General features: G+C 38.2%; 1 protein-coding gene across 4 annotated transcripts in view; it reads left to right on the top strand.

Moving 5' to 3' along the window:
- The window catches only part of ST3GAL3 (ST3 beta-galactoside alpha-2,3-sialyltransferase 3), a 223,639-nt gene that overhangs the window by 20,465 nt on the left and 177,149 nt on the right, over nucleotides 1-26,025 (top strand). For all 4 annotated transcript variants that reach the window (XM_058552166.1, XM_058552167.1, XM_058552169.1 and 1 more), the window contains exon 2: nucleotides 10,617-10,761. In XM_058552166.1, the coding sequence (XP_058408149.1) occupies nucleotides 10,647-10,761 (115 nt within the window). In that variant the 5' untranslated portion in view covers nucleotides 10,617-10,646. The remainder of the gene's footprint in view (nucleotides 1-10,616; nucleotides 10,762-26,025) is intronic.

The raw sequence follows: 26,025 nt of genomic DNA on the forward strand, positions 1-26,025 counted from the left end.
GTTGGTGAGCTTTTCAGTAACTTGTTTGAGAAGCTGGATAATAAATAGTACATAATGACTTCTAATTAGCTAGGCTCAAAAGTATTCACAGGAGACATGCTCTAGAAATACTTTCTGGGTTTTGTTGTGAGTAATTTTGTCACAATTGAGTTCATATCCATTATGGCTAATATTTGAAGATCAGCAAAATTCTGACATTTCAGACAAAATTGTTGCAAGGTATAGTTCAGAAAATAACTTTTGTAGGATATTTTAGAAATGACAGGAGTTTGGTGCAGTTTGTTTCCGTGAGTTCAGTTTTTATATAATCTTCTTTTTATGGCTAATTAAAATAACCTAGCTTTATGTACCTTATATACCTTTTGTACTTTTTTTTGAGCTTGCTATAACTGACTGAATATTGGGTCAGTGAACAGATAGTTTTTGAGTACCTACCGGGGATACAGTGGTGAACAAAATAGACATGTTCCCTGCCTAGATCAGCCAGAATATAAATGTTAAACAAATTACTGTGAATACTCATAAGATCATAAGTGCACTATGTAATGGGACGGGGATATACAGGTGCCATGGGAATTTACAATAAGGAGCCCTAACCGAAAGTGTGGAGACAAGATAAGACTTCCCTGTGGAATTAACTGTTCAGCTGAGACTTTAGGATGAGTGGGAGTTGGCTGGATGAAGAGAGCAGGTCAAGAAGCCTTCAGTCTGGTGTTGGGAGAGAACATAGTGAGTTCAGAACACTGAAAGACATTCACTGTTGCAGACACAGGTGGGGTGGTGAGAGATCTGGGAGGAGAGATGGGCAATGGCCAGGTCATGCAGGGTCTTACAGGCCTTGTACGGGATTTGGGACTTGACCCTAAGGATAGTGGGAAGTTTACAGAATTTAAGCCTGGGAGTGAAATAAGTTCACACTGGCTGCTATGTGGAGAAGGAATTGGAGAGGATCAAGAACGGATATGGGAGGCCTTTTAGGAGGCTGTTGTAGTAGTCCAAGGAAAAGATTATAGTGACTTGAAATAGGATGATGGCAGTGAAGATGGAGGAATGGATGAATTCAAGAAATATTTAAGAGTAAAATTCTTGGGACTTGATGATCGAAGTGGAGGGTGAGTGAGAAGGAGGGCAGTGTCGGGGATAATTCCCAGGTTTCTGCTAAGAACACTTGTGAAAGTGTTGCCTTTTATTGAGGCAGTGAACACTGGAGAAAGAGGAAGTTTATAGGGAAGTCTGAGGCATCTGAAGCATCTAGAAGATGATATAGAGTGGGAAGTTAAATACATAGACATGGAACTTAAGAGGTGTCTAGACAGAATATGGAAAGTTGGGGATAGTGAGCATACTGTTGGTAAATGAAGTCACAGAAGTGGATGAGAGTGCCTTAGGGATATTTGTGGAATGAGAGTATAAGAAAGCCTCAGACAGTATCCCAAGCTTCCCTCCACATACATTATGCCTATGCGTGTATATATATATATGTATATATATACACACACACACAAGTTATTATATCTTTAGTATATATTTTTGGAATGTGTACAAATTATATTAATTTTGTGTAGAGTTAGGGCATGTAAGTAGAAATATGTTTATTTAATCTTTAAACAAACACTTCCTGAGTGTTGCTAGGAACTAGGTGCTATGCTGTTAAATGCTGACAATTCATAGACCTAAGTTATAGATTCTGCTTTCAAATTACATGCTGATTCTTTGCAGAGACAGAAAAATAGACAAGATGTTTTATAAATGCTGTGATAGAAGTAAGCATGGGATATTAGACAGACAGCCATAGTGTAGGGCTATGATTAAGGAAAGCTTCCTGAAGGAGGTAAGACTTGAACAGGGTCCTAAAAGATGAGTTGGCATTGCTAGGCAAATGAGGCAGAGAAAGGGCTCTTACCACCAGGCTGTACTACCTCTCATAGTTTTAGATGCTGTAGAAAGGTTAAGTATGATTAAGGAAAGCTTCCTGAAGGAGGTAAGACTTGAACAGGGTCCTAAAAGATGAGTTGGCATTGCTAGGCAAAGGAGGCAGAGAAAGGGCTCTTACCACCAGGCTGTACCACCTCTCATAGTTTTAGATGCTGTAGAAAGGTTAAGTCATGGGAGGATTGTAGTGTCCGGTGAATTTGGCAGGTAAGAGGTCACAACTTATTGACTGACAGGTAGGATTGGGAGCCATATCAGATTGTGGTAGTTTGAAGAATGAGTGGGGAGTGAGAAGTCAGACGAACTCCTCTAGGGCAAAGTCTGAGTTTGATTGTCTTAATGTCCCCTGTGCCTCGCATAATCCCTGGCACTTCCTGTTTGTTGCATTAGCTTTGGACAGAAGAGAGACACCTCCTTCTCTGAGATCAGGTGAATGCAGGAGGGAGGATGAGTCCAGATGGCTGCACTCCCTCTGCATGCCGAAGGGAGCTCACTGCGAGCATCGGCAGCTCTTGATCTGCGTGCTTTTTTGTGGCTGCACAGGGAGTGTGCTCTCACAGCCGGAAACCTCTCAGCATTAATCTACTGTTAGTGATTTATGTTTTACACTCGTTTTTCTTATTTTTTTTTATAGTTGAGTATACGATGTTTGTATCTTAACTTTTTTCATTCGATACTGTATCATAAGCATTTCCCTGTGTCATTAAAATTTTTTCATAAACAGCATTTTAAGTGGCTGCATAATCTCCTTTGGATATTTATTTGAACATTTATTTGAGCATTTAGTTTAAAGATCTTTCTTTTTTAAGTTTTCATTTTGAAATAATTTCAGACTTAAAGTTGCAAAAATATTACAAAGAACTCCCACGTATCCTTCAGCTAGCTTATGGTGGTGTGGTGTCTACCACATTTCTCCTTTGTAAAGGTACTCTTTTCCCCTCTGTAATCAATAAGAATCTTATGGGGAGATACTTTAAGCTATATAATATCCCATTTCTCAGAACTTTTACCCATTAATTTTGGCATCCTTTGATGTTTCTTAGCTGAATTATTACTAAAATGGTTGCTAACTGGTGATTTTCCTTTTTTTTTAAGTTTGAGCAACATTAAATTTTTATTAAGATGTAATTGACATACAACATTATGTTAGATTCAGGTGTACAATGTAATGATTCGATATTTGTATGTGTTGTGACATGATCACCACAATAAGTCTAGTTGACATCCATCACCATGTGTAGTTACAGAATATTTTTTTCTTGTGATGAGAACTTTTAAGATTTACTCTCTTAGTAATTTTCAAATATGCAATACAGTATTTTAACTATAGTTACCGTGCTGTACATTACATCCCTAGGACTTATTTATTTTATAACTGGAAGTTTATACCTTTTGACCCTCTTCACACATTTTGCCCACCCTCCACCCACCGCCTCTGGCAACCACCAGTCTGTTCTCTGTATCTGAGAGCTCATATTTGTCTTTCTCTGTCTGACTTATTTCACTTAGCATAATGCCCTCAAGGTCCATCCATACTGTCGCAAATGGCAAGATTTCCTTCTTTTTTATGGCTGAATAATATTCCATATATATTTATACCAAATCTTCTTTATCCATTCATCTGTTGATGCACACTTAGGTTGTTTCCATACCTTGGCTGTTGTAAATAATCTGTAATGAACATGGGGTGCATGTATCTTTTCCAGTTAGTGTTTTCATTTTCTTTAGATAAATACCGAGAAGTGGGATTGCTGGATCACGTGGTAGTTCTATTTTTAATATTTTTGAGGAACTTCCATACTGTTTTCCATAATGGCTGCACCAGTTTACAATCCCACCAACAGTGCACAAGGGTTCCCTTTTCTCCACATCCTCACCAGCGCTTATCTCTTATCTTGTTGATAACAGCCATTCTAACAGGTATGAGGTGATGTCTCACTGTGGTTTTGATTTGCACTATCCCGGATTAGATGGCCATTTTCTCATTACATTGTTCTTTCTCCATTCATCAGTTGACATTCCACTTTAAGGGAGAGTTTTCCCCTCTCCTCATTTATTAGATTCTTATATAATGGGTTATAATCTGTTATTATCATCTTTATCTTGATGCTGAGTTTTTCCAGGTCTGGCCAATAGGAGCCCCTCAAGCTAGCTGCTTTTTCCTTTTGGTGTGTCCTCAGTCTTGAAGTGTTTTCCTGCTGTCAGGCACAGCAGGATGGCACAGGCTTATTTTGTCTGTTCCCTGCCCCAGTCTGGAGTCAGCCGCTCTTCCAGGGATCCCTTGTTCCTGCTGTTGGTGGACGACATTTAAAGATAAAGGTCTAGGTGCAAGGTGTACTCATTGCTATTGGAGTATGCTGCCAGGCCCTGCCACTAGACAGAGCTAGGGAGTATATGCATATGTACACACAAAGGCACTTGCACACTGTCCACATTGGTATTTTTGTGTCTTTATATATGGAAAACCATCAGTTCACACCGATAGCTTCAATTCCAGTACAACCGAAAAGATTTATTTGAGTTTTTCCCTTTCCATATTTGCAACTCTCTTCTCCATCATTGAGACATCTGCCTCCCATTAGCCTTAATATGGATACTTAGACCTGGCACGATGGCCTGATGCCCCTCTCCATCTCTGCACTCCAGGTATATAAGCCTACCTTGATTGGCCTCTAAAGCCTAATGGCTTTTAGATTAAATTGTTCAGAAAGGAAGAGAGGGAGAGAGCTCATTTCTTTTTATGTCTGCGTAATCCTCCATTTTGTGGATATACCATAGTTTATTGTCGCTGTCGAAGGACATTGGGAATACTTTCAGGCCTAGTCTCTTATAATACCAATAGTGCTGCACTAAATAGCCATGTGTATAAGTCTTCTGGTAATTTTTTCAGTGTATCTAGTTTCTTAGAAGTGAGGTTATTGGGTTAAATGTAAAAGCATGTGTGATTTTGTCAGATATTGCCACATCCCTCCCACCACCAGCAGTGTGTGAGTGCCTGTTTTTTCCCCACAGCTCACCACTGAATGTGTTGTCCAGCTTTTGTTCTACCGGGGAGTTTGAAATTTCATCTCTTTCAGAATCTTGAGGTGTTCTCCTTGTCTTGGAGGTTTGGCTTATTGTCAGTTCTTCTTTGCTTCTTTGCGCGTCATCACTTTTGGAAGTCACTTTCCTGTGGGGTGTCTGTTCTGCCTCTTCATTAGAGGACCCTTTTCCTTAATGGAAAAGACAAATGCAAGAGGCGGCCAGTTCAGCCTTCTCGCTGCCGCGTTTGTTGACTGACTGCCGTTGTGTGTCTGCCAGAGCCGTAGGTTGTAGTCACTGTGTGGCTGTGGCAGTTCAGATGTCATATCTGCATTCAGGACAGAAAGAAGGAGGAGGGGCTGGGGCCAGCCACTGCAGCCCCCTCCTAAAAGGAAAGGAAAAGCTTTCCCAGAACCGCCTACCTTTTGTAGGCAGGCTGCTTATACCTTAAATTTTCCGTTGGTTTCAGTGGGAGCATTGGACAGGATACATAGTCCTGTGTGCTGCTAGAAATGCAAGTCTCCAATTTCTAATTTACTGTGAAAACTTGGTACATTTATTACTTGCATAAATATAAAAATTAAAAATAAATAGATTGTGAAAAACATTCCCTCCAAACCCACTTTTCAGAGATAACTATTGTCAACAGCTTGGTGCATATTCTTTTAAGTATATACTTAATACTTAACATTAATTTTAAACATTGCTATCGTCCTTGTTTATCACCAATATGTGGCCGTGGTTACGTACATATAGGTTACTATTCTACCACTAGATTTTTTTCACTTAGCAGTACATTCTAGATATTTTTCCATATCAAGATATGCAGATGTGCCTCTAACTGTACATCATTTACAGTTAGAACATGTACATCATGTTCTATGCTTGTTATTCTCCTGCCCTGGTCGATCTGTTATCCACCTTCTTTCCTCTGTGTGCTAATGGCCGACCTCTGCAAACTGCATCTTCTGGGCTTCCTTGCCCTCTGGCTTCCAGTTGGGATCAGCTGATAAGAGGCATGACGGGGATCAGAGGGCGAGTGGTGAGAGAAGTCAGAGTATTTATTATCCCCCTCTGCCCCTTGCCATGGCTCTAGTAGCCACTGTGTTCCTCTGTGGCTGCTGCTCCTGTTGGCTGGCCTCCAGTAGCAGCCTTCTGTCTCTTTGCCCCTTTAGCCCCAGGGTAGGAGTAGCCTCCGGCTACTCACACAGGTACAAAAAATCCTTTGTGTGTGCTGTCTGTTTCCTGCCAAGACCCCAACTGATACAGATGTCCTTGTGTAGACGTACCATAATTTATTTGTCTGGTTCCCTATTGATGGATATTTGAATTGTTTCTAGTATTTTGCACCATAATTTATTTGTCTGGTTCCCTATTGATGGATATTTGAATTGTTTCTAGTATTTTGCTCTTCTAATCAGTGTTGCTAATAAAAATTCATGTACATATCTTTTAAAATATTTGTTGGAGTGTTGCTTTAGGAAAAAGTCATAGAAATAGAAATGTTGGGTCAAGGTGTATGAATGTTATAAATTTCAATAGATACTTCCAAAATGTTCCTGTTAGAGTCTACCAATTTACATTTCTACAATGTATTTGTTGATTTTTTTTTTTTTTTAACTTGAACAACCTCTCATTTTCTGTGAGGTCATTTTTTTTGTGTGTGAGGAAGATCAGCTCTGAGCTAACATCCGTGCTAATCCTCCTCTTTTTGCTGAGGAAGACCGGCTCTGAGCTAGCATCTATTGCCAGTCTTCCTCCTTTTTTTCCCCAAAGCCCCAGTAGATAGTTGTGTCATAGTTGCACATCCTTCTAATTGTTGTATGTGAGACGCGGCCTCAGCATGGCCGGAGAAGTGGTGCGTCGGTGGGCGCCCGGGATCCGAATCCGGGCTGCCAGCAGTGGAGCGCGTGTCCTTAACCACTAAGCCACGGGGCTGGCCCCCCTGGTTTTTTTAATATTAAAAAATTATAGAGGCAATACTTATGACTTTTAACAAATAAACTTAATTCAGAAGTGTATAAAGGGGAAAGTTCTCATCATTCCATCCTATTTCCTAGAGGTAACCACATCAACAGTTAGCTATGTATCCTATCATACCTTTTTTCTTTTTAAATTTGTACACTTAGGGGCTGGCCCGGTGGTGCAAGCGGTTAAGTGTGCGCGCTCCTCTGTGGCGGCCCGGGGTTTGCTGGTTTGGATCCCGGGTGCACACCGACGCACTGCTTGGCAAGCCATGCTGTGGCGGCGTCCCATATAAAGTGGAGGAAGATAGGCACAGATGTTAGCCCAGGGCCAGTCTTCCTCAGCAAAAAAAAAAAAAAAAAAAAAAAGAGCAGGATTGGCAGATGTTAGCACAGGGCTGATTTCACACACAAAAAAAAATTTGTACACTTATCAGAGTAAATTCGTATATATATACGTAAATAAGTAAATTCATTCATACATATGTGTGCGTGTCTGTCTATTGAGAAAGCTCATTTCTAGACTCTTTTCTTTCCATTGATCTATTTGTCTTTTCCTGTGCCAGTACGCATCTACCTCAATAATTCTAGCTTTGAGTTGGTTTTGATATCTGGCAAATCCTCATCTCATTTTTTTTTCATTTAAAAAAATTTTTGGTTCTTCTTGGACATGAAGTCTTCAGATTAACTTTAGATCCACGTTCAAAAACATGGGGGCCGGCCTGTGGCTTAGTGGTTAAGTGTGCACGTTCCGCTACTGGCGGCCCTGGTTCGGACCGCAGGCGCGCACCAACGCAGCACTTCTCTGGCCATGTTGAGGCCATGTCCCACATACAGCAACTAGAAGGATATGCAACTATGACATACAACTATCTACTGGGGCTTTGGGGGGAAAAAAAAAGAAAAAAAGGAGGAGGATTGGCAATAGATGTTAGCTCAGAGCCGGTCTTCCTCAGCAAAAAGAGGAGGATTAGCACGGATGTTAGCTCAGGGCTGATCTTCCTCACAAAAAAAAAAAATAATAAATAAAATAAAATAAATAAAACCTATTAAAAAAAAAGTAACATGATGAGTTTTGCCTGGAGTTAGACTGACTTTACAGAGAACAGAGATTTCAGGAGGACTGACACATTTCCAGTGTTGGATCTTGCTATGTCTCTTTATTTATTTGGATCTTTTATGTCCTTTGGTGAAAATCTTGCCCATTTCTTCCTAAGTTTATTTTTACATATTTTATAGATTTTGTTACCATCATCAATGGAATTTTTCCCCTTACGTTTTCTAATTGGTTATTGCTGATATAGTTTTTAAGAAGCTTTTGATTTTTGTAAATTAATCTTTTAATCACCTACTTTATTAACTTCCTAGTAGTTCTAATGGTTTTTCATTTAATTTCTCTTGGTTTTTCTAGATGGACAATTATATTTTCTGCAAACAATAACTTTTTATCACTTCATTTGTAATATTTATACATAATTTCTTTCTCTTAAGTTATTTTGTGGCTAACATACCTGAGTGGAGGTGGGGAGGGGTGATCCTGGGACGTCGTCTTGGCTGTTATGTTCAAGGTGGGTATCAAAGAATGTGCAGCAGGTAAAATAGCAAGGTGATGGAGACTGTATTCCAGCCAGGTCATGAGGGGAGAAGCAACAAGGCAATGTCCAGTGGTGGGAAGAAGAATGGCTAGAGTATAGGACACAGACGAGGCTGGGAGAAGCAAGAGATGGGTTGGAGAGTCAACAGGGGCACAATCAAAAGCTGCTGGGCTTCAGGGAGCAATTACTTTATTCTCAAGCAATTGAGAATTTAATGAAAGGTGTTTTAAGTGGAATGGCCCCCTAAAGATGCCCACATCCTAATCCCTGAAATCTGTAAATGTGTTACCTGACATGGGAAAAGGGACTATGCAAATGAAATTAAGATTATGGACCTTAAAACAGGGAGATTATCACAGCCACTATGGAGAAGAGTATGGAGGTTCCTCAAAAAATTAAAACCTGAACTACCATATGATTCAACAATTCTACTTCTGGGTATGTATCCAAAGGAAACGAAAACGCTAACTCAGAAAGGTATCTGCACCCCCATGTTCATTGCAGCATTATTTACAATAGCCAAGACATGGAAACAACTCAAGTATTCACCAACAAGTGAATGGATAAAGAAAATGTGAATATATATATATGTTCACAGTGCAATACAATTCAGCCGTAAAAGAGAAGAAAATCCTGCCATTTGCAACAACATAGATGGACCTAGAAGGCATTATGCTAAGTGAAATAAATTAGACAGAGAAAGACAAATACTGTATGATCTCACTTATATGTGGAATCTAAAAAAAATCGTCCTCATAGATAGAACACATTGGTGATTGCCAGAGGCAGGGGCTGTGGAGTGGGTGAAATGGATGAAATGCTCGAAAGATACAGACTTCCAGTTATAAAATAAATAAGTCATAGGGATATAATGTACAGCATTATGTACAGCAGTGTAATGTAATTGCAGTAATATAGTGTAATGGTGACTATAGTTACTAATACTGTATGCTATATTTGAAAGTTGCTAAGAGAGTAGATCTTGGAAGTTCTCATCAAAACAAAATTTGTAACTCTGATGATGGATATTGACTAGATTTGTTTTCGTGATTATTTTGTAATATATACATATATTGAATCATTGTATTGTACACCTGAAACTAGTGTAATGTTATATGTCAATTATACCTCAATACAAAAAAATAGGTAGATTATCCTTGATTATTCAGGTCGGCCCAATCTAATCATATGAACCTAAAAAGCAAAGTTTCTGTGGCTGGAAGCAGAAGTAAGAATTGGTAGAAGGGGAGGTTGGGGAGATTCAAAGAGTGAGAGGGACTTAACCCACAATGGCTAAGGGGGGCCACATGGAAAGTGTGAGAAGGAATACAGGAGCAAAGATTGTCTGATAACCACCAAGGAAAGGAGACCTCAGCCTGACAGCTTCAAGGAACTGAGTTAGGCCAACAGCCTGAAGGACCTTGGAGCAGATTCATCTCCAGAGTCTAGAAAGGAGTACAGCCCTGCTCAGCCCTTGGTGTTGGCCTTGTGAGACCCAACGCCGAGTACCCAGCTGAGCACACTGTTCCTGGACTGTGGCCTACAGAGCTCTGAAATAATAAATTTCAGTTGTTTTAAGCTGCTAAGTTTGTGGCACTTTGTTACAGCAGCAGTAGAAAACTAATACACAGGGGTTTAAGCAGGGAAGTCATGGCAGATTTTGTGTTATTAACAGACTACTCACTGTGCTGTGCAGAAAATGGATTTGGGAGAGTGCAAATTTTGAGGCAAGGAAACTTGTTTGTGGGAATACAGTGGTGGCATGGACTAGAGTAGTAATGGTTGGACGGAGATTTGATTTGGGATTTATTGGGGAGGTTGGAATTGCCAGAATTTGGTCGTTGATTGGATGTCGAGAATGAGAGAGAGGAAGGACACAAGGATGACTGCTGATTTCTGTCTTGGATGCTGAGTGACTGGTGAAGCTGTTCTCTTGAGACAGATGAGCAGGTTGGAGGACACTGTGTCATGAACTCAGCGGTAATTCTAGGTTGTTCTTCATTTGGAAATTCTCTCTATAAATACGTATTATTTTAAGATAGAGTATATCAATAAGATGATTGCTTTATCTTTTAAGACCTAAATTTTTTCTTTTTTTTTTTAGGTCATGTAGGAAATCATAAATCATGTGAAGATGGGACTCTTGGTATTTGTACGCAATCTGCTACTAGCCCTCTGCCTTTTTCTGGTACTGGGATTTTTGTACTACTCTGCGTGGAAGCTACATTTCCTCCAGTGGGAGGACTCCAGTAAGTACAGTCACTTCAGCCTAGCCCAGGAAAAGCCTGTTGCAGATCAGTTCTTGGGTCTTCATGTGGCTGTAGTGCTCTCCTATTCTTCAGAGATGGGCAGTGAGAGTAAACTGAACATTTCTGAGGCCTGGGCTTAGAAATTGCCTACCACTTCTGTTGCTGTAGGTTGAGAACGCTGATGTTTTTTAAAAACTGCATGCCATGGCAAATCCTTTTATGAATGCAGTGAAAATGTGCAGTTCTTCAATAAAACCCCAAACTATACCAGTACTTTCAGTTCTTGAATGTTGTCTTTTTAATTACTGTAGTGTATTGCTGCTCCCATTTGCTATTTGTCGCCATAGGGCTTGGAATTGAAGTTGGTTTTCTTCTGCCCTTAAAACATTCATCTTTATTTTTTCCTTGAATTTCAATGTAATATTGCCATTGTTTTGTTTTCCCTAAAGGAACTTTGTCTACTTAGTCTTTTTAGCCCTTGCTGCTACTGAACTTGTAGTCTTTTTCGCCCTTGCTGCTACTGAACTTGTACCTGAATAGAACATGGCTTTTTTCTGCTAGCAGTAACTCCTGATGGCTTTCTTCCATTGGTACCTTAGGTCTCCTGTGTTACGTGTGTTCTCCACATGGCCGCCTGAGCCCCTCTGACTTGGTTTCGATTTACCCAGTGTTGCCTGAGTTTTGGTTTAGGCTTGCAGTTGAGGGCTTGCATTGAGTGGCACCAGCTTTATGCATTCTCTTCTTGGCTGTAGCTTGAAGTATCACACAGTGAGCATAAGTAGTTTTCTTTTTGATTCTTTGGTCTAATGGCTATTGGAGATTGGTACAGGAAATATTGGGTGGTCTCCCCTGATTCCCAGTGAGCATGTCTTCTCTAAAGTAGTTTTATTTTTATGAACATCTACTGGATACCAATGAGGAATTCACTTGAGAGTAGACTCAGTCTCTAGGTGTGAGGTTAAAATGAGTTAGAATGAGTTGAAAGAGGCAACTGGTCTACTGTTGTATTGAGACCTTAACATGGGACCTGTTTTTCATGTGGCCCAAACTACTGAAGCAGTTTCAAGCCAATTTTTAAAATACAGTATTCAAAAAGAGGAGGATTGGCGTGGGTGTTAGCTCAGGGCTGATCTTCCTCACACACATACAAAAAAATAAATAAAATAAAATATAGTATTATATCTTTAATTTGTTGTTTTATATGGAACATTTAAGTGCCTCTTAAATTCTTAGCTTATAATTATCACTAATTACTTTGTGTTTCTGGAATTTACTTAAATTTCTCTGTACCAATTTACTTTTAAAATCAAGGAGACTACCTAGGATAAAGAGTGTTTATGTCAGTGCAATGCAGAGTTCTGTAGTTAGAGGCATTGTCTGTATCCATAATGGGTAGATTCATCTGTATCCATACAATAGATGGAAATATGTGTAAGGGTTGGGGTCTCTTTTTCTGTTAAGAGCTGTAGAAGACGCAACCAAGGGTTAGATAATATTTTTCTAGAGAAGTTGAGGAGGACATTAACTTTATGGAAGACTTATTGTGTGTCAGGTTTTAGGCTAGACAATTTACAACTTTAATTTAATTTAATTCTTAACTACAACCATGTGAAGATGCTATTATTATCATCCCCATTTTCCAGTTGAACAAACCGAACTGTTTAGTTTTTAAATTTTGTTTGTTTATTGCAGTAACATTGGTTTATAACATTGTATAAATTTCAGGTGTAGATCATTATACTTCTATTTCTGCATAGCTTACATCATATTCTCCACCCAAAGACTAATTATAATCCATCACCACACACATGTGCCTAATCATCCCTTTTGCCTTCCTCCCTCCTTCAAGTACCATATGATCTCACTCATAAGTGGAAGAGAACAACAACAACAAACAAACACATAGAGATGGAGATTGGATTGGTGGTTACCAGAGAGGAAGGGGGGAGGGTGAAATGTTTAGTTTAATTAATTTACCAAAGTTACACAGTACAAGGAATGGGAGGTGGGTAAATGGAATTTTACTGTTGTAAGGTTATTACATTTTGAAAAGGAAATAAGAAGTGGGAAGAAGGAATACTGTGTATAAAGTGAGGGAAAGGTTAAGTAATAAATATGCAATGTCAGAAGTGAAGAGGTATTATAATGATTCTGAATAGACTCTGATAAGTTCAGGATGTGTATTCCCTAGTAGAACTCCTTAGTAGAATAACTACTAAGAAAAGTAACAAAAAGAAGTATATATCTAAGAAGCCAATAGAAGAAATAAAATGGAACACTAAAAAAGTATTCAGTTAATCCCAAAGAAAGCAGGAAAACAGCAATATAAGAACAAAAGAGAAGGGGGAAATGGAAAACAAATGGTAAGATATATTATAATTATATTTAAATGTGCATAGATTAAAACTCCAATTAAAGGCAGAAATTGTCAGAATGGTTATAAAAATCATGATCTAACTGTGTCCTCATATAAGAGACATATATTTTAAATTTAAAGACAGATTCAAAGTAGAAGGATGGAAAATATATCTTATGTAAACAATAGGCATAAGAAAGCTTGCATAGCTGTATTAATTTCAGCAAATTATACTTCAAAACAGAGTATTACAAGAGATTAGAGAGGGTCATTACATAATGATGAAAAGAGAAATTCACCAGGAAGACAGATATAAATGGGTATTTACCTAATAAGAGAGTATCAAACTTTATTAAGCAAAAACTGATAAAACTAAAGGGAGAAAGAGACAAATTCACAATTATATTCAAATATATTAATACCCCTCTCTCAGTAATTAATAAAACAAGTTAAAAATCTTCAAGGATGTAGATCTAAGCAACACTTAACTACCTTCACCTAATTGACATTTATAGAACACTATACCCAATAACGGCAGAAAGCACATTCTTTTCCAGTGTACACATAATGTTCATTGAGACTGATCCTGGGCCATAAAATGTCTCAATTTAAAAAGGTTGAAATCTTACAGAATATATTCTACGACTATGATGGAATTAAATTTGAAATCAATCACAATAAGACGATGAGAACTGGAGTAGGCAGACTGGCTTGTAGGCCAAATCCAGCCTGCTGCCTATTTTTGTAAATAAAGTTTTATCAGAACACAACCATGTCTGTTATTTACATATTGTTTATTGCTGCTTTTATGCTACAGTGGCAACATTGAATAGTTGCGACAGAGACTGTCTGGCCTACAAAGCCTAAAATATTTATTATCTGGCCTTTACAGAAAGAGTTTGCTGACTCCTCAAAGATTTGAGTATTAAACAACAAGCTCTTAACTAACCCACAGATTAAAGGAGAAACCACAAGAGAAAATAGAAAATATTTCAAGCTGGGTGACAGTGAAAATACTATATCTTAAAATTTGTTGTGTGCAGCAAGAACAATGCTTAGAGTAAAATTTATAGCTTTAAATGACTACATCAGAAAAGAATGTCTTAAAAACAGTGATCTAGGGGCCAGCCCGGTGGCGCAAGCAGTTAAGTGTGCGCGCTCCGCTGTGGCGGCCCGGGGTTCACCGGTTCGGATCCCGGGCACGCACCGATGCCCTGCTTGTCAGGCCATGCTGTGGCAGCGTCCCATATAAAGTGGAGGAAGATGGGCATGGATGTTAGCCCATGGCCAATCTTCCTCAGCAAAAAGAGGAGGATTGGCAGATGTTAATTCAGGGCTGATCTTCCTCACACACACACAAAAAAAACAGTGATCTATGTTTCCACCTTAAAAGGCTAAAAAAAGAAGGTCAAATTTAACCCAGAGTAAGTAGAAGAAATGATAGAGGTGAACAGAAATCAATGAAATGGAAAACAAACAATAGAGAAAATTAACAAAACCAATATTGGGTTCTTTGAAAAAGTTAATTGATAAATGCCTACCAAGAATAATCATGGATGATACCAAAAGCGCAGGTAACAAAAGAAAAAATAGACAAATTCTGATTCATCAAAACTAAAACTTTTGTGCATGAAAGGACACTATCAACAGAGTGAAAAGGCAACCTACAGAAGGGGAGAAAATACTTGCAAATCATATCTGGTAAAGGATTAATATCCAAAATATGTAAAGAACTCCTGTAACTCAACAACAACAAAAAACCTGATTCAAAAATTGGCAAAGGACTTGCATAGACACTTCTCCAAAGGAGATATACAAATGGCCAAAAAACACGTGAAAAGATGCTCAACATCACTAATAGGGCAATGCAAATCCAATCCATAGTGACACACCACTTCACACCCATTAGGATGGCTGTTATCACAAAACAGAAAATAACAAGTGTTGGCAGGGAGTAGAGAGATTGGAACTCTCATTCATTGCTGTTGGAAACGTAAAATTGTGCAACTGCTGTGGAAAATGGTATGGTGATTTCTCAAAAAATTAAAAATAGAATTACCATGTGATCCAACAAGGAGTGAAAGCAGGGACTTAAACAAATATTTGTACACCCATACTCATAGCAATATTACCAAGTGTCCATCAGTGGATGAACAGATAAACAAAATGGGTATATACATACAATGGAATATTATTCAGCCTTAAAAAGGAAATAAATTTTGATGCAGGCTACATGGATGCTAAATGAAGTAAGCCAATCACTAAAAGACAAATATTGTGTGATTCCATTTATATGATGTTCCTAGAGTAGTAAAATTCATAGAGACAGAAAGTAGAATGGTGGTTGCCAGGGACTAGAGGAAATGGGGAGTCAGCTTTTAATGGGTACAGAGTTTTAGTTGGGAAAGACGAAAGTTCTGGAGATGGACAGTGATGGATTCATAGCAGTGTGAATATACTTAATATCATAGAACTGTACACTTAAAATGGTTAAAATGGTTAGTTTTATGTTATGTATATTTTACTACAATAAATAAATATTTTTAATAAAGAAATAAGAGGAAACACAATGTATCGGTATTAGGAAGAGAAATGGCAATATTACTACAGATCCTACACACGTTAAAAGGGTAATAAGGGAATATTATGACCAATTTTATGCTATTAAAATTGACAGTTTAAGTGAAATGGACAAATTCCTTGGAAAACACAACTTACCAAAACTGACTCAAGAGGAAATAGAAAATCTGAGTAGCCTCGTATCTTTAAAGAACTTGACTTTGGGCCGGCGCCATGGCTTAGTGGTTAAGTGCGCGCACTCCGCTGCTGGTGGCCCGGGTTCGGATTCTGGGTGCGCACCAACGCACTGCTTCTCCGGCCATGCTGAGGCCGCGTCCCACATACAGCAACTAGAAGGATGTGCAGCTATGACGTACAACTATCTACTGGGGCTTTGGGGGAAAAAATAAATAAATTAAATTATAAAAAATAAATAAATAAATAAAGAACTTGACTTCATAATCAGAAAGCTTCAGGCCCAGATGATTTCACTGGTGAATTCTAAAAACATTCAAGTAAGGATTTAATACCAGTTTTATACAAACTCTCTCTGAAAATAGAGGAAGAAATACTTCTCAACTCATTTTATGAGAACAGCTCAATCTAAACGAAAACATGACACATACATTACCAAAAGATAAGATTACAGATCAGTATCCCTCATGAGCATGCAAAAGTTCTCATGCAAAAATCCTCAGCAAAGTATTAGCAAATTAATTCTGGCAATATATGATAAGGATAATACAAGATGACTGAGGACTTCAAGATTGGTTCATCGTTTGAAAATCAATCAGTGTAATCACCAAATTAGCAGAATAAGAATTCACACTGCTATGCATCCATCACCAGCATCCATCTCTAGAACTTTTCATCTTTCCCAACTAAAACTCTGTACCCATTAAAAGTTGACTCCCCGTTCCCCATTTCCTCTAGTCTCTGGCAACCACCATTCTCCTTTCTGTCTTACATATCTTAATCATTGCAGAAAAAACATTTGACAAAATTCAAAACCCACTCATATAAAAACTTTCAGCAAACTAGGAACAGAAAGAAACTTCAATCTGATAAAGGCTATCTGAAAAGTTTACAGCTAGCATCATATGTAATGGAGAAAGACATGTTTTCCCCCTAAGATTGGGGGAAAAAGGAAGGATGTCCACTCTCATCACTTTTATTCATTATTTTACCAGAGGTCCTATTCAGTGAAATAAGGCAAGTAAAGGAAATAAAAGAGAGACTGATGAGGAAGAAGTAAAACTGTATGTGTACAAAAATCCTAATGAATCCACCAAAAGGAAAAACAAAAACAAGCCAAAACAGCTCTTGTAACTAAGTGATCTCACAAGGTTACAGAATACAGGGTCAATATATAAAATTCAGTTGTATTTCTATATACTAGAAGCACACAATTGGAAAATAAAGTGAAACCATGTTATTTGTAGTAGCATCAAAAATAAAATACTTAGGAAAAAATCTGAACATGGGCAAGACCTCTGTGGCAAAAACACTGCTGAGAGAAATTAAAGAAGATCTAAATAAATGGAGAGATTTCCCATGTATTCAGAGACTCAGTGTTGTTAAGATGCCCATGTTTTCAAAATTGATGTAGAGATTCAATGCAATCCTAATTAAACCCCCTGCAGGCTCTTTTATTTCTCTTGTGGAAATCAACAGCTGATTCTAAAATTTATGCAAAGGATCTAGACTGGCCAAAATTATTTTGGAAAATAAAAATTGGAGGACTTACACTACCTCATTTCTAGTCTTAGTTCAGGAGAATGTGATGTTGGCTAAAGATCAGTGGAATAGAATAGAGTCCAGAAATAGACCTATGTCTATGTAGTCAAGTGAATTTTGATAAAAGTGACAACAAAGTTCAACAGGGTAAGGATAGTCTATTTGTTAAATGATTCTAAAATAACTAGATATTCATGTAGAAAAAAGAGCCATAATCACTCACACCATATACCATAATCAATTTGAAGTAGATCATAGACCTAAATGTAAAAGCTAAAACTGTAAAACTTCTAGAAGTAAACATAGGAGAAAATCATCATACTATTGGGACTAGGCAGAAGAGTTTTAGACAGGACACAAAAAGCGTTAACCATAAAAGAAATATCGATAAATTGGACTCATCAAACATAAAACCTTCTGCTCTTCAAATTGCTTCATCACAACAATGAAAAAGCAAACCACAGACTGGGAAAAATATTCACAACAATATTTTGGACAAAGGACTTGGATCCAGAATATATAAAGATCTCTTAAAACTTAACAATAAGAAAGCAAACAACTTAGTTAAGAAATTGGCAAAAGACTTGACAGACATTTCACAAAAAAAATACAAATGACCAATAAGCATCTCACAAGATAGTCATCATTAGGCATGAGGTAAATGCAAATTAAAATGTCAGTGAGATGCCACCTCACACCCAATTAGAATGACTAAAATTAAAGAGATTGGCAGTTCCTAGTGTTGGCAAAGACGTGGAGCAACACCTTTGTTGTTAGATGGAAGGTAAAATAGTGCAGTTACTGTGGAAAAACAGTTTGGCAGTTGCTTATAAAGTTAAGCATACATTTAGTCCATGACTCAGCAACTCTACTCATAGATATTTACTCAAGAGAAATAAAATTTATGTCTAGAAAAAGACTTGTAAACAAATGTTCATGGCAGCTTTATTAATAATAGCCAAGTACTGGGAACAGCCCAGATGTTCCTCAGTAGGAGAATGGGTAAACAAAAGGAGGTATAGTCGTACTGTGGGACATTGCTTAGCAATAGAAGGGAAACAAACTGCTGACTTGTGTGACAACATGGATCAATCCTGCAGACATGCTGCGTGAAAGAAGCCAGATAACAAAAGAGTAAATACATATTGTACGCCATGCTGTGGCAGGCGTCCCACATATAAGAAGTAGAGGAAGACAGGCACGGATGTTAGCCCAGGGCCCATCTTCCTCAGCAAAAAGAGGACGATTGGCAGCAGATGTTAGCTCAGGGCTAATCTTCCTCAAAAAAAAAAAAAAAAGATTTGTACAGTTAAATATGTGAATTTTATTTTTATGTAAATTATTACCTCACTGATGTCAAATAAAGGAAAAAAAGTAAAGAAATGGAGGATTTACCCTACCAGGTATTAAAATTTGTTATAAAGCTACAGTAATTAAAGCTATCATACTAGCATAGGAAGCAATCAATAGATCTGTTATGTTGAGTACAGGAACATATATATGTATGTGGAAGTTAAGTATTGATAAATGTGATATTTCAGATCTAAGGGGAAAGGATGAGCTGTTTTATTTAGTTTTGAGACTATTACCTATTTTATTTAGAAAAATTTGTTAGGTCGCTTTCACATACCTTACACGAAAATAAATTCCAGATAGATTAAAGATTTAATTGTAAAAAACTAAAATACTAGAAGAAAATAAAGAATATAACGTTGGGGTTGAGAAGGATTTTATTAGCATGACAGCAAGGTCAGAAGCCACACAATAAAAAATTTAAACTTTTATTATCTTTCATGTAAAACTTTTGTATGGAGAAAAAAATTTTAAGCAAAGTTAAAAGACAACAAATCATGAAAAATATTTTCAGTAAAGATGATAGCTAAAGAGATGATATTCTTAATATATATAAAGAGCTCATATAAGTTGTTTGAAAAAAATGAACACTTCACTTGAAAAATTGATGAAATGCATTAACAGATAGTTGCACAGAAGGGAAATTATAAATTGCTAGAGACCATATTTTAAATATTTATTCTCACTAATATTTAAAGAAGTGCAAAGTATAAAATAACAATTACATTACTGTTACCTTCCGTATTGGCAAAGATTTTAAAATGATAATGCCCTAAAAGATCTGAACAGACGTATTTCCAAAGAAGATATACAGATGGCCAACAGGCACATGAAAAGATGTTTAACATCATTAACTATCAGGGAAATGCAAATCAAAACTACAATGAGAGATCACCTCACGCCCGTCAGAATGGCTATAATTAACAAGACAAGAAATAACAAGTATTGCAGAGGAGGTGGAGAAACGAGAACTCTCATACACTGCTGGTGAAAGTGCAAACTGGTGCAGCCACTGTGGAAAACAGTATGGAGATTCCTCAAAAAATTAAGAATAGAACTACCATATGATCCAGCTATTCCACTCCTGGATATCTATCCAAAGAACATGAAAACACAAATGCATAAAGATATATGCACGCCTATGTTCATTGCAGCATTATACACAATAGCCAAGACTTGGAAGCAACCTAAGTGCCCACCAGGGGACGAATGGATAAAGAAGATGTGGTATATATACACAATGGAATACTACTCAGCCATAAAAAAAGATGAAATTTTGCCGTTTGCAACAACACGGACGGACCTTGAGAGTATTATGCTAAGCAAAATAAATCAGAGGGAGAAAGTCAAATACCCTATGATCTCACTCATAAATAGAAGATAAAAACAACAAACAAACACATAGAGACAGAGATTGGATTGGTGGTTACCAGAGGGTGAAGAGGGGAGGGAGGAGGGCAAAAGGGGTAATTAGGCACATGTGTGTGGTGATGGATTGTAATTAGTATTTGGGTGGTGAACATGATGTAATCTACACAGAAATAGAATTAGAATGATGTACACCTGAAATTTATATAATGTTATAAACCAGTTACCTCAGTAAAAATAAAAAAATTAAATAAAACATACTCTTACTATACAATCCAGCAGTTGCACCCGTTGGTATTTACCCAAATAAGCTGAAAAATGTTCACACAAAAACCTGCATCCAGATGTTTATAGCAGCTTTATTAATAATTGCCAAAACTTGGAAGCAACCAAGATGTCCTTCAGTAAGTGAATGGATAAATAAACTGAGGTACATCCAGACAATGGAATGTTATTCAGTGCTAAAAAGAAATGAGCTATCAAGCCATGAAAAGATATGGAGGGGGGCTGCCTGGTGGCATAGCGGTTAAGTTTGCGCGCTCTGCTTTGGCAGCCCGGGGTTCACAGGTTCCGATCCCAGGCGTGGACCTACACACCACTTGTCAAGCCATGCTGTGGCAGCATCCCGTATAAAGTAGAGGAAGATGGGCACGGATGTTAGGCTAGGGCCACTCTTCCTCAGCAAAAAGAGGAGGATTGGCAATGGATGTTAGCTCAGGGCTAATCTTCCTCACAAAAAAACAAAACAAAAAAACTATGATGACAATAAAAAATCAGTGATGTCACAGTGATGTCAGCGTCATGGCAGAGTGAGCTGTCCCGTAAACTCTTCCCCCGATAGGATACAATGCAAGGAACAGTCACACACCAACAACAGACTCCTAGATAGCGAAAAGCAAGATCGGAAAGATCCACACTGCCACACATCTGAGCGTGGAACGTGCTGGGCCCCTGGAGGAAGTGGGGAGAGTTAAGGAGAACTCCTCTTCCTCCCCATCAGATCAGCGATCCCGGTCCTTGCAGCTCCCAGAGAGCGGGGAGGGGCGGCCCTCTGCGGGGAAACCATAGCTCTTTGGGCTCTCTCAGCCAGTGGGAAACTCCCACACAGAGGACTCAGAACTGCTACGGGGTACCATCAACATCTGAGCACCCCAGGAGAGCGGATAACAAGGGGTGAATGAGAAGCCCCACACGCCAGGGACCCAGCAGGCAAAAGAGAGAGCCCCCCACCTCCCCGCAAGCCGGACGTTGCAACTCAGCTGACCAGACCAGACCAAGCAGCCGGAGGATCACAGTGAACAGCTGGGGCAGAGCGCAGGGGCTTCAGATTTCACAGCCCTTTACCCCCACACAGTGGCGGCGGGTGGAAATTGCAACCAGATATTTCCAGGATGAGGAAAAACAAAGCCAGTATAGGAACCACAGTGCAAAGGTACATGAAATCACCAGACCAGAAGGAAAATGACAAGCACCCAGAAACCACCCCTGAAGACACAGAAATCCATAACCTAAACGACAGAGATTTCAAAATAACTATCATAAAAAAACTCAACGAAATATGAGCTAACACAGACAAACAATTCAATGAGATTAGGAGTTTCTTCACAAAAGAGATTGAAATCATAAAGAAAAACCAATCAGTGCTGATGGAGATGAAGAACACAATGAAGGAGATAAAGAAGAATCTGGAATCTTTAAAGAACAGAGCTGACAATATGGAGGAAAGAATTAGCATTATAGAGGATAGGAATACAGATATGCTCCAGATGGAAGAGGAGAGAGAACTAAGACTAAAGAGAAATGAAGAAAGTCTCTGAGAAATATCTGACTCTATTAGGAAATGTAACAAGAATTATAGGTATTCCTGAGGGAGAAGAGAGAGAAAGAGGAACAGAGGGCCCATTCAAGGAAATAATAACTGAGAACTTCCCAAATCTGGGGAAGGAGCAGGAAATACCAGTAAGTGAAGCCAATAGGTCGCTTGAATATGTCAACAGGCAAAGGCCCACTCCACGACATGTAGTGGTAAGGCTGGCTAAAGTCAATGACAAAGAAACAATATTAAGGGCAGCTAGACAAAAACAAAAAAATAACGTACAAAGGAACCCCCATCAGGCTCTCAGCGGATTTCTCAACAGAAACTTTACAGGCTAGGAGAGACTGGTATGATATATTCATAATTTTTATTTATTTATTTATTTATTTTTTTCCCCCAAAGCCCCAGTAGATAGTCGTATCACATCCTTCTAGTTGCTGTACGTGGGACGTGGCCTCAGCATGGCTGGAGAAGCGGTGCATTGGTGCACGCCCGGGATCCGAACCCAGGCCGCCAGCAGCGGAGTGCATGCACTTAACCACTAAGCCACGGGGCTGGCCCTGATATATTCAAAATACTGAAAGGCAAATACTTTCAGCCAAGAATACTCTATCCAGAAAAAATATCCTTCAAATATGATGGAGAAATAGTAACTTTCCCAGATAAACAAAAGCTAAGGGAGTTCATGGCCACAAGACCTCCACTACAAGAAATACTCAAGAAGGCCCTCAGGCCTGAAAAAAAGAAAAGAAAGGGAATACAAAGCTTGGATCAAGGAGAAAAATAGTAAGACAAAATCAGAAAAATAGTAGATCTTTACCGGAATAGGTTATCAACCACTTAAATACCAAAATCAAAGATCAAAGGAAGAAATTCACGGAAAATAAAAATAACCTCATCACTGTAAACACACACCCACAACAATAAGCTATAACAAGAACGACTTAGAAGGGGAAGGGGAAAGTGATTGAATTGACTTAGTGTAAGGAAATAAGAGGCCATCAGATAATGGACTATCTCATACACAAGTTTTTTTATACAAACCTAAAGGTAACCACTAAACAAATAATCAAAACAAGATCACATATGATAAACAAAAAGAAAACTAGAAGAGTCATAAGACAGAACAACCAAACTGAATTGGCAGTCCGAAACAAATGGGACAAGAAATAAAGGAAATGCAAAAAAAACAGAAAATAAGTGACAAAACAGCAACATTAAGCCCTCATATATCAATAATTACCCTAAATGTAAATGGATTGAACTCTCCAATCAAAAGATACCAAGTGGCAGGATGGATTACAAAGCAAGACCCAACAATATGCTGCCTCCAGGAAACATATCTCAGCTCTAAAGACAAGCACAGGCTCAGAGTGAAAGGATGGAAGACAATACTCCAAGCTAATGGCAAACAAAAGAAAGCAGGTAGTGCCATACTTATATCAGACAAAGTAGACTTCAAGATAAAACAGGTTAAGAGAAACAAAGAAGGGAAATATATAATAATAAAAGGGACACTCCATCAAGAAGACATATCACTTATAAATTTATGTGCACCCAACCTAGCAGCACCAAAGTACATAAAGCAACTATTAACAAACCTAAAAGGAAACATTAACAACAACACAATAATAGTAGGGGATCTTAATACCCCACTTAGATCAATGGATAGATCATCCAGACAAAAAGTCAATAATGGTGGGCCGGCCCTGTGGCTTAGTGGTTAAGTGTGCGCGCTCTGCTACTGGCGGCCCGGGTTCGGATCCCCGGCGTGCACCGACGCACCGCTTCTCTGGCCATGCTGAGGCCGCGTCCCACATACAGCAACTAGAAAGATGTGCAGCTATGACATACAACTATCTCCTGGGGCTTTGGGGGGAAAAAAAGGAGGAGGATTGGCAATAGATGTTAGCTCAGAGCCGGTCTTCCTCAGCAAAAAGAGGAGGGTTAGCATGGATGTTAGCTCAGGGCTGATCCTCCTCACACAAAAATCATTAAAAAAAATAATAAATAAAATAAAATAAAACAAAATGAAATAAAATAAAAAGAAAGAAATAGTGGACTTAAATGAAAAACTGGACGAGATGTACTTAGTAGACATATACAGAGCACTCCATCCAAAAACAGCTGACTACACATTCTTCTCAAGTGCGCGTGGAATATTCTCAAGGATAGACCATATGTTGGGAAACAAAACAAGCCTCAATAAATTTAAGAAAATTGAAATCCTAACAAGCATCTTTTCAGACCATAATGCTATGAAACTGAGAATCAACCACAAAAAAATACTGGGAAAGTGACAAAAATGTGGAGATTAAACAACATGCTACTGAACAACCAATGGATCATTGATGAAACTAAAGGAGAAATCAAAAACTATCTGGAAACAAACAAAAATGAAAATATGCCATACCAAATCATATGGGATACAGCAAAAGCGGTCCTGAGAGGGAAACTCATAGCAATACAAGCCCACCTTAACAAACAAGAAAAAGCCCAAATAAGCGACTTTAAATTACACCTAACAGAACTAGAAAAAGAAGAACAAACAAAGCCCAAAGTCAGCAGAAGGAGAGAAATAATAAAAATCAGAACAGAAATAAGTGAAATTGAGACCAAAAAAACAGTAGAAAGGATTAATGAAACAAACAGTTGGTTCTTTGAGAAGATAAACAAAATTGACAAACCCTTAGCCAGACTTACTAAGAAAAAAAGAGAAAAGGCTCAAGTAAATAAAATTAGAAATCAAAGAGGAGAAATCACATCGGATACCACGGAAATACAAAGGATTATAAGAGAATACTATGAGAAATTATATGCCAACAAATTGGACAATCTAGAAGAAATGGATAAATTCTTAGACTCATACAACCTCCCAAAACTGAACCAAGAAGAAATGGAGAATCTGAATAGACCAATCACAAGTAAAGAGATTGAAATAGTAATCAAAAACCTCCCAAAAAATAAAAGTCCAGGACCAGATGGCTTCTCCAGTGAATTTTACCAAACATTCAAAGAAGATTTAATATCCATCCTTCTCAAACTATTCCAAAAAACAGAGGAAGATGGAACACTTCCTAACTCATTCTACAAGGCCAACATCACCCTGATCCCAAAGCCAGACAAAGACAATACAAAGAAAGAAAATTACAGGCCAATTTCGCTGATGAACATAGGTGCAAAAATCCTCAACAAAATATTGGCAAACTGAATACAGCAATACATTAAAAAGATCATACACCATGATCAAGTGGGATTTATACCAGGGACGCAGGAATGGTTCAACATCTGCAAATCAATCAACGTGATACACCACATCAACAAAACAAAGAATAAAAAACACGTGGTCATCTCAATAGCTGCAGAGAAGGCATTTGACAAGATACAACATCATTTATGATAAAAACTCTCAATAAAATGGGCATAGAAGGAAAGTACCTCAACATAATAAAGGCTATTTATGACAAACCCACAGCCAACATCATACTCAATGGGGAAAGACTGAAAGCCATTCCTCTGAGAACAGGAACGAGGCAGGGCTGCCCACTCTCACCACTCCTATTCAACATAGTACTGGAGGTTTTGGCCAGGGCAATTAGGCAAGAAAAAGGAATAAAACGAATCCAAATAGGCAACGAAGAAGTGAAACTCTCACTATTTGCAGATGACATGATTTTATATATAGAAAACCCTAAAGAATCTGTTGGAAAACTATTAGACATAATCAACAACTATAGCACAGTCGCAGGGTCCAAAATCAATCTACAAAAATCATTTCCATTTCTGTATGCTAATAATGAACTAACCAGAAAGAGAGCTCAAAAAGATAATACCATTTACAATTGCATCAAATAGAATAAAATATCTAGGAATAAATCTTACCAAGGAGGTGAAAGACCTATACAATGACAACTACAAGACATTATTGAAAGAAATCGATGATGACATAAAGAAATGGAAAGACATCTCATGCATATGGATTGTAAGAATAGACATAAGTTAAAATGTCTATATTACCTAAAGCAATCTACGGATTCAGTGCAATCCCAATCAGAATCCCAATGACATTCTTCAT

The sequence above is a fragment of the Diceros bicornis genome, chromosome 13 (genome assembly GCF_020826845.1).
Source record: "Diceros bicornis minor isolate mBicDic1 chromosome 13, mDicBic1.mat.cur, whole genome shotgun sequence".
Classification (NCBI taxonomy): Eukaryota; Metazoa; Chordata; class Mammalia; order Perissodactyla; family Rhinocerotidae; genus Diceros; species Diceros bicornis.